This window comes from Condylura cristata, unplaced genomic scaffold (assembly GCF_000260355.1).
Source record: "Condylura cristata isolate star-nosed mole 26May11 unplaced genomic scaffold, ConCri1.0 scaffold00023, whole genome shotgun sequence".
Taxonomy (NCBI): domain Eukaryota; kingdom Metazoa; phylum Chordata; class Mammalia; order Eulipotyphla; family Talpidae; genus Condylura; species Condylura cristata.
The window spans coordinates 33,906,055-33,915,208 of record NW_004567124.1 but is presented as its reverse complement, the minus strand read 5'-3'; the positions used below and the strand labels follow the sequence as shown (position 1 = coordinate 33,915,208).

At 51.2% G+C, this 9,154-nt stretch overlaps 1 protein-coding gene across 1 annotated transcript; it reads right to left on the bottom strand.

Annotated features, from left to right (window-relative positions):
• Positions 1–3,728: 3,728 nt before the first annotated feature.
• Positions 3,729–8,910, bottom strand: COMMD4 (COMM domain containing 4). The gene is made up of 8 exons (XM_012728485.1): positions 8,867–8,910; positions 5,665–5,736; positions 5,393–5,458; positions 5,135–5,174; positions 4,785–4,904; positions 4,583–4,663; positions 4,092–4,268; positions 3,729–4,014 (listed from the first exon to the last, which is right to left on the bottom strand). The coding sequence occupies exons 1-8, from the start codon at positions 8,867–8,869 to the stop codon at positions 3,974–3,976; spliced, it is 600 nt and encodes a 199-aa protein (XP_012583939.1). The 5' UTR covers positions 8,870–8,910; the 3' UTR covers positions 3,729–3,973.
• Positions 8,911–9,154: the final 244 nt, after the last annotated feature.

Genomic DNA, 9,154 nt, shown 5'->3' with positions numbered 1-9,154 from the left:
ACCACAAAAACACCTAGTTTCACATCATAGCCACACCTCATGGCCCCAGCATCCTTGGTGAGCTGTCTGCCAAGTACTCTACTCAATTGGGAGTCATAAAATAGTGGATTTCCAATTCTTTCTTCCACATGAGCTAGAATGCCTCTGAAAAAATTTTTTAAAAAAGATTTACTTATGCATACAGAACTGGGGTACATTGCAGAGGTGCAGGGGTGGTGAGAATGATGTCGTTTTTGGAGTCAATGGATTTAGAGTGCAGGGTTCACCTGGGAAAGATTTCCCTAGAGCTCCCCTTCAGTGGCACACAGTGAGATTCTCCATGACATAGAGAGATTAATTAAAATTAAATTAATTAAAAGAACAAGTTTATTAGAGAAGGGACAGAAGAGTAAGACACTTGCATAGACACAAGCGGGCAGGAAGAGCTGCCCCAAAAGGGACAGCCTTGCCAAGAGAGGCCTGCATGGTTGCAGGCCAGCAGCCTTAGGAGAGGGGCCTCTGCTACAGCAAGAAGGTCAGGGCAGAGAAGTCCCAGCACTTGCAGGTCATGGGCAAGCTGCTGCCCTGTGGAGGGAGAGAGCTGGTGGAAAGAAGCACCTGCATAGTCATGGGTGGGCGGAGGGCTGCTGCCTTTCTGTGGAGGAGCGCTGGGTTTTATCATTTGCTTTCAGTAGGGTCTCATCTTCGTGATTGGATGTTTTTTCCTTAATCCCTGTATCTTCATCTTCAGGTGACACTCCCTATATCAGTTTGATACCTGTCTGGGTGTTGTGTCTCTGGATCTGGGTACTGAGGCCTGGTTTCCATAATTTAATGGCTTATGCTAATCCCTTCTATGCCTACCTGTGTGTGGAGGTCATGACCTTTTCCAGCCCTTCCATTCATATCCTCCATCAAAAGGACTCACCAGAGACAGAGTGGGGAAGCAGAACAGTCATGGACGAAGTACACTGCTGAGGGGAGCAGCGGGTGAGACAGGAGAGGTCTGCCGCACCATGTGGGTCAGCTCCCTGGCCGGGGATTGAACTTGTGCTGAACTTGTGCTGTGGCTAGCTTCATAGTGCTGTGCTTCAACCCACTGGGCCACCAGGAAGGGCCCTCCTTTGAAATTCTTCTGAAATTCCTTGCTTAGGGCTACTTGGTTATCCTTAAATACTGATAAAAGTATGAAATTTTATAAATTTTCAGCCTACACAAACTGCCTCAACAACATCCAATGGTGACAGATCAGGACTGATTTGTTTGGGGGAGAGATTTTTTTCATGGCCTCTTTCTTATTACAGACTCATGGGTGTTTTACTTTCAGCCCTCTCCCACACCTGCTGATGGAAAGATACTGGGGCTACAAGATTGGAAACAAGCTTCCCACCCTTAAGAAACTCTGGCTCAAAGAGCAAATGTTTAAAAATGAACACTTATGTAAAATATGTATAAATAAGAGAAACTCAAGCTGCTAAGTGCGATGTTTAGTAACAGTAGTAAACATTAAGGCAATGTTATAGTCACTGAGCTGAGGGGTTCTGTGACAGCCTGGGGATGATACCTAGGAAACCTAGTATGTATTGGCTGAGATTTGGACTCTCTGCTACTTGTTATTTCTCCTCCTCCTGTCGATTATTTTTTATTCGTTTGAATTAGCTAATTTGAGTGTATTACATCACAGAGCCTTTGATGGCTGCTCTGAATGTCACATTACCTGTCAGTTCACAGTGATACTTTACCATCAGCTTGAGTGAATTGTAGAAACTCTCCCTTTATCCTCTCATTTATAACCTGAAATACTTCCTCCACAAACAATGAGAAGCATTCAACTGTTTTAAGTTTTGTCCTAGTAGTCGAAAAAAAAAATTAAAGTAATTTGAGGACATCTACTATATTTTCCTCTTCCCATTGTTCTTCCCTCCAGCCGTTTCAAGATTCTTTACCATTTCCTTGTTAAGATCCTCCTTTAGCCTTTTCTCCCTAGGCTAGTTCTACTGGTGACAAATATTACTTATCATTCATCTGAATGTCTTAAGACTCGCCTTTATTCTCTTTTAAAGTTTTTATTTGTGTATACAAGAACTGGGGTGTATAGGCCAGAGGTGCAGGGATTGGGAAGGTTCACCAGAGACAGAGTGGGGAGCAGGACAGACTGCTGAGAGGAGCAGCAGGTGAGAGAGGAGAGGTCTGCTGTGCCATGTGGGTCCCTCCCTGGCAGAGGATTGAACTCGTGCTGCAGTGGCTGCCAATAGCTTGATTGCACAAACTTTAACCCCTGTGCCACCAGGGAGGCCCTTCCTCTTTATTATTGAGGGAATTTTTGCTGAATACAAAATTCTTGGTTGAGTTTTCTTTTGAGGCCTTAAAAATGTACATTTTTCTTCTGGCTTCAATGCTTTTTGATGAGAAATCCAGTATGATCCAAGTTGTTTTCCCCCCTAAACGTTAGGGGTCATTCCTTTTGTTGCTTTTAAAATTACTTTCTAGTTTTTTGTTAAGTTCCAAAGTTTATAATTATGTACCCTGGCATAGACTTATCTCTTTAGGTTTCTCTGAGCTTCTAACTCTCTAGGTTTGCCTTTTACCATATTTGGAAAATTCTTAGCTACTATTTGTTCAAATAATTTTTCTGTCTCACCCTCTTCTAGGACATGAATATTGGACCTTTTATTATAGTCTATAGGTTCCCAAGACTGTCTTGTGTTCTTTCCCTAAGTTATTTTCTCTCCCGTTTAGATTAGGTGCTTTCTATTGGTCTATTAAGTTCCCTGAATTTGTTGAGATTGTCTTGCATTGGTTATATTGTCGTTTTCCACTCTAAAATTTCTATCCGGTTCCTTGAATCTTCTTTTTTACTGAGACATCAAGCTTTTGTTATGATGGCTGCTTTCAAGTTCTTGGCATAGAACTGAGTCCTCTGGGTGCCGCTGTCCAACATCTCTTACTCGAGTAGAGATTTTCTTGTTTCTTGGTATGACAAAGGGTTTTGTTTGAATCCTACACTTGTGGGCATTGTTTTTGAAACTGGACCCTGGTCATTTAGACCTTCTCTTTTTATTTATTTAGCAGGCTGTGTTGATCCACTGCCCACGGGTAAGGGGGGCTACCTCCTCTCACTGCCAGTTGGGCTTGAGGGCTGGGCGCTCGGCGACCTCTCCTTGGCCTAACCACCTCCCAAAGGCACCAACTCCAGGTTCCATCTCATCAAGGGTGTGTATGGTTTCATAGAACTGGGGGTACACACACACATATCCTTATATATATATATATATGTATATATATATATATATAAAATAGTTTATTTTTACATCATTTTGTACATTTTTTTTCCATCTCAATTGTAATCCCCGCGGGTTTCCCATCACCAAGTCACCCATGTGCCATCACCATAGTCCCGTGCACTTCCCTCCCCCCACCCCCCGTTTGATCCCGGGTACACACATTCTTAATCCCACTTCTCTTTCCATGGGCACTTCTCTCCTCAGAAACTGTCAGGAAGACAACGCTCTGCTGCACTTACTGCCAGCCTAAGCCCAGGACCAGCAGCGAGAGCACAGAGGCAAGAGCAAGGCAGAGCTGGGAAGCAGAACCCCAGCCTTCCTCTCCACAAATGGTTTACTTTACCCGACCTGCTTCTGTCAGCGGCTGAGAGGAACAAATGTGTGTTGGCCCAGGCAGATCCATATGTCACTTCCTCTCTCTTACAACCCTTTGATCTGAACCACAAAAGCAGCCCTCACACACACTCCTTCACACTTGTTTATTCTTCCTGCTCATGAAACTGTTAACAAGCTCCTGTCGCGGAGAGGGAAAACACGGTAGAAAGTCCTCAGGATCCTGTATGTTCATGTGAATTCTCAAGTGGGAACCCAGGAGGCCAGGGGTCCCGGAGGCCAGTTTCCCACCAGCCTTCCAGTACCCCCAGCACACCCCGTGCTAGGTCATTTGCTGGACAGAGGTCTGGTGACGCAACACTGATCTAACACTCTATTCAACCCAGCGGGGTCATCAGGGCGTGGGCGTGCTTCAGCTCTGCAGGGGAAGAAGTGGACAGCATCAGGTAGGCGCTGTGAGGGTTCCCTAACCCCTCCGTGTACATCAAGCCTCACCTGCCAGGAGGACCTGGAACTTGTCTGCGGAGAGGGACATGGTGACAGGCTGGGCGGGGGCCCCCGGGGCAGCAGCCGTCTCCAGCCGCAGGTGCACCATAGGCTCCCCCACGGGCTGCAGCAGGCTGGAGCTCAGCGTGTAGTCCACCCGCCAGCTCACGCCTGCCAGCTGGTTCACTGCGAGGTGGGCGGGCGGGCGCTCAGAATCACGGCCAGGCCACCTTCAGCCCACTCCCTGACTCCACCCTCACCCTTCAAGGGCAGGAGGCCTTTGGGAAGCTCTGGTCTCTGACACAGGTGCTCAGCAGTCTAGCGCTCAGATGGGGCACGGCAGCTCTCAGAGGGAAGAAGCCTGGTGAGCTAGGGGAGCCAGGCCAAGTCAGGCTCTGTGACGGCTCGGCTCGCAGTGATCGCGGCTGGCTCCTCTCTCAGACTGGGGCCTCCTATGCTGCAGGCAACTCCAGAGTGGAGTCCGCCTGCCCGAAACGTACCTCGCAGGCTGCAGGCCCGAAGATGTTCCTGCAGGGGGCTCTGCTTCTCCTCATAACAGCGGCACAGGCTGGCTGCGTGCTCTGGGGACAGAAGGGAGTCTATGAAATACCAGGGGGCAGGGGGGGGGGGCAGCCCAGGATCCTGCAGTGAGGCCGGTGGCCTGGCCTGCCGGTCCCCCACTTGCCAGCCCTGTCCCCCTACCTTTGGGCAGCCCCAGCTGCTGCAGTTCACTGGACAAGGACTCGCCATCCACACTGTGCTTGGCCGAGCTGGAGAGGATGAAGCTCAGCACTGCCACGGTGGCCTTCACATCACCGGACTCTGCAGGAACCCGTGGGAGAGGGTGTCCTGGGCCACTCCCTGCTGCCCCACTACCTGCAGCTGAGTCCCCTGCAGCCTGGAGCTCCGAGCAGGTGGCTCACCAGGGGCTGGCCAAGGACACTGGCCTTCCCCTCGGAGGCAGGTGGGTCAGGTGGGCCAAAGGAGAGATTCTCTGTGCTAGGCCCTGGGTCCAGCACCCAGGGTCACCCAAAGGTCTCCGGAGTACTCACCAAACTTGGCGTCAGCAGTGAGCTTCAGGATCTTCTCATACTAAGAGGAAAGGAGGCCCTCAGGGGTGCTGGACCCCTGCTCATCCCCAACGCCCTAGCCCTGGGCCCTGCGGTGAGGACAGAAGGTATCCAGGAAGGGTGGGAGGCCGATCACCTAACTCCCTGGACTAGTACAATCTCAGGGCAAATGGGGGCTGAGGGGAGGGCAAGGCAGGGATTATGGGGGCACAAGACTATGGGTGCTAGGCCCCTACTCACATCGATCCCCTGTCCCAGAAGCTCCTTCAGCACCTGGCTACACAGCAGCCGCAGCTTCACAGAGGACTGGGGGGAAAGGCTAGGTCAGCCAGACTGGCCACCAGGTACTCGGGTGCAGGTGGGGCTCTGACTCAGAGTGCCAGCCGTGTGCAGAGTCCCACAGCAGGCTGGCACAGGCTGAGCGTGCCAGGCCCCAACCCTGGGATGACCTCAACACCCCACCCCACAGCCCCAGCCCCTCCTCTGGCTCGGAGGAGACCCATGGACTTAACAATCTTTGCCAGTGTGCTGATCTCCGCCAGGACCCAGTCGGGGCAGTCCAGGTCACCACAGAACCGGAACTTCTGCATGAGAGCAAGGGAGGCGGTCAGGTTGGAGGGGGTGTTGAGCTGACCCCTCTACTCCCGGAGTGCAGAGGCCCTGTCCCCAGCCCAGGTGGGTGCCCTCTGGCCTCTTGTAATCCCCATCAAAAGGCTGTTCGGGAAACAACTCGCCCTGACCCTTTGTGCTGAAGCCTGTCATGGGTCTCACTGCTGCACCCTGCCTGGTGGTGGAGCCCACTCTGTGTGCTGGGGCCCAGCACAACGCAACATGAAGTCCCTGACCACAGCGTGAGCAACGTCTTCCACCTCCTCCTCCTCTTCTCCCTGCCCTGCTCTGGTCTCACTGGCCTTGTTCCCACCACACAGGCCCCTGGTGTCCCCTCTGCGAAGCTTGTGCAAGTGTTGCCTCCTTGGGGGGGCCCTCCCTGACCAGTTTCTAAAACTGGCCATTTTAGGGGCCACAGGCATGTTCATTATCTTGACCATGGTGCTGTTTTCCTAATTATATTTGTGTCAAAACTTACTGAACTGTACACTATACATGTTTATTGTCCATCCATTATTTCTACAAAGCTACTGAAACCTGAAACACATGTAATACAACGTTACTGCAAAAAGAGAAACACTCTTCTCTTCACCATCAGGCTTGAGTCCTGATCCCTCTTTCTCGATCTCCAAAGCACTTATCACAACATACATCACATTATTTATTCAAGGTCTGTCTCCTGGCAGTACAAAACCCATCTGGGCAATCATGTGATGACAACATCCTCCATTCTCCTAACCCAGAGTCCTTTGTCAATCTCCAATAGCCACAGTAATACACGCCTAACTTCCCACGCCTCTGCCTGGGTGGCTCAGATCTGTGCAAACTGAGGACACAGCAAGTCCATGTTTGGATTATGTGGCCTAGGAACTCCACACCTTCCACTTGGTCCCCACCAGTCACCGCTGCCACTTCACACCTGCTGTGGTGCTCCAACCTCCCACCCTCTTCCCCTTGCCAGCTCAACCTCCACACCCCGATAATCCCTGACCCACTGCATTGGTGCTTCTATGGGGCCTCCAATGAAGCCCTCCAGCCATGCCACCAAACTCATCAACAAATGCAGGTTCCCTCCGAACGCCTCAGCAGCATATGACACAGATCTGTTCCTGAAGCAACACATGATTCTGCACGTTTCTCTCTGGCCTACTTCCACCTCATTTGCTGGATCTCCTTTCCTTTGTGACCAAAACAGCAGTCTGTGCAAAATTCTATACTGTTGCCATTCTGGGGTGGAGGACAGAAACTAGAGGTGCATAAGGATGGGCCTGCACTTCCTTCTGTTTCATGGGGTCTCAGCCATTTTATGCCATGCTGTCATTTGGCATCTGGTGAAGAAGTCTGTAGGCCTTTCTTTAAGTAAGACTTTGAAATACATAAAAAGGACTGCAAACAGAACTAACTGAAAGTCACCAAAGTCAGCAAACAGGACTAACTGAAAGTCACTAACTGCAAACAAAACTAACTGAAAGTCATTCAAAATGAATGGATGCTCTGTTTCGAGTCTAATAACCATTGGCATTTAGAAATGATGAGTATAACCAATATAAAAACAACGCAAAAAGCTGTAAATGTGAAGTGAAAACATGGACTTCCAAAGTGAGGGAGGTGCTGCTAACAATGTGGATTCGCTGCCGACACTCATAGTTGAAAGAAATAATATATTTCAGTTTGAAGTTAGTGAAAATTACGCTGTAAGTTTTTTAAATCCACAGATTAGACTACCTGTGGAGGTCTTGATTATTATTTACATCTTTTACCTCAAGAGTGTTCGTTGTATAACTTACTAAAACACAGGCATTTCTCTAGGCTCTCTCTTTCCAACTCACTGCTGCTGAAATTGTTTACACATCTTTAGGGTTCAAGATCCTCTTTGTTTTGGCGACTCTCACATTTCTGTCACTGTCACTGTGAATGCTCTTCTGAGCTCTGGACCCTTTTATCTGGACTGTCTGTGGCCAGCTGGGCCTGACAGCTCATTGGCCCCCACTCAGTATGTATGGAAGTAACTCGAGCTCTTCCCCCTCACTGATACCCACTGCCCCCTCCTGGGTGTTGCAGGACACTGAGCCTGTCCACCTGGGAAACAAGCCCGGACACCTCCCTCTTCTTTTGCTCCCATGCATTTAGCCCCTAAGTCCTGTGGATTTCCTCTACATGCGCCACCTAACCCAAGACACCACCACTTCCTGCGGGTGTGAAGCCCTAACTAGGTTCCCTGAGTCCCTCTTGTAGATGTGCCCTAGCTTCCCAGAGCTATCTTCTTAAAGCCCTCTCTTTAATGTGGCTCTCAAGGCCTAGCAAGAAGTGGTCTCTGTAGTCTCTCAGCTAGGTGACATGCACTCCCTCCCAGAAGCCATGCTCTCTTTTCACCTGGCCTTTCAATATGCCGAGCCCAGACTGAAGAGTCTTATATTTCTTCCTCACCCCATGCCTCCCAATCCGACACACAATCAGCACTGCACCCAGTCAGGCTTCTTCCATTCCCAGGTGCCCCTGGGGTTCAGGCATCCTCAATAAGCCTTTCTAACACAATGCACAAAGGTCCCTACCCCTCAAGTCTCAACTGAGTGCCAATTCAAGCTTCTGAATGTGCCTCTCCTCCTGCAGTAAGTCACAGTGCCTGGCATTGGATAGCCCCCCGCACCCCCAACCCCACCTCAAGCATCTGTTGAAGTAATAAAGAGATGGGTGGGCTACTAAGTCCTAACCCCCAAATGACTACTTTCTTGGCCCCGATAAAGAGCTGGGGTTCCCAGCAGAGCCAAAGGCTGGGCCTCATTCTGAGGTCTTCCCCAAGTTCCACGAGCACCCTCCGGGGCTCTTCTCGAGGCCGAGGAAGGCCTGGGAAGGCTCCCGCCGCCCTACCCGCTGGGGAAGGGCTTTCTTCGCCTCCCGGGAAGCAAGCGGACACCCGCTGCGGCCGGCCGGCCCCGCCCACCCTGCTACGGACGCGCTTTTCTCCACCTAAAGCGTTAACTGCGGGGCTGTGCTGACTGTCCTCCCGGCGAAACCCTCTCCTTCCTGCAAGGGCAGCCATGAGACCGGCGGTCCCGCCCGCCCTCCAGCCGCAGCCCCGGCCTCGCTGGGCCCCTCGGTCCTCACCATCGCGGCCCGCGGCCCGGCCCGGAGTTTGTACTTCCGGCGTCTGCGAGTCAGCTGACTCCGCTGTCACCTGACACGGGGCGGGACCTCCTGGCGGGGGCGGGGCGATCGGCGTCCCCAGAGCCGCGGGGGCGAAAATCGGAGCTCTGGCTTCCAGTCTTCGCGGAAACCGGGCTGGCCCGCGGTGTAACTAAGGCCAGAACCCAAACGTGCCAGAGCCCAAAATGAGCCTCTCGTGTAAGGGCTCAGGATCCTGGTCTGGCGTTTAGCGACCTTTGCGTTGGGGGG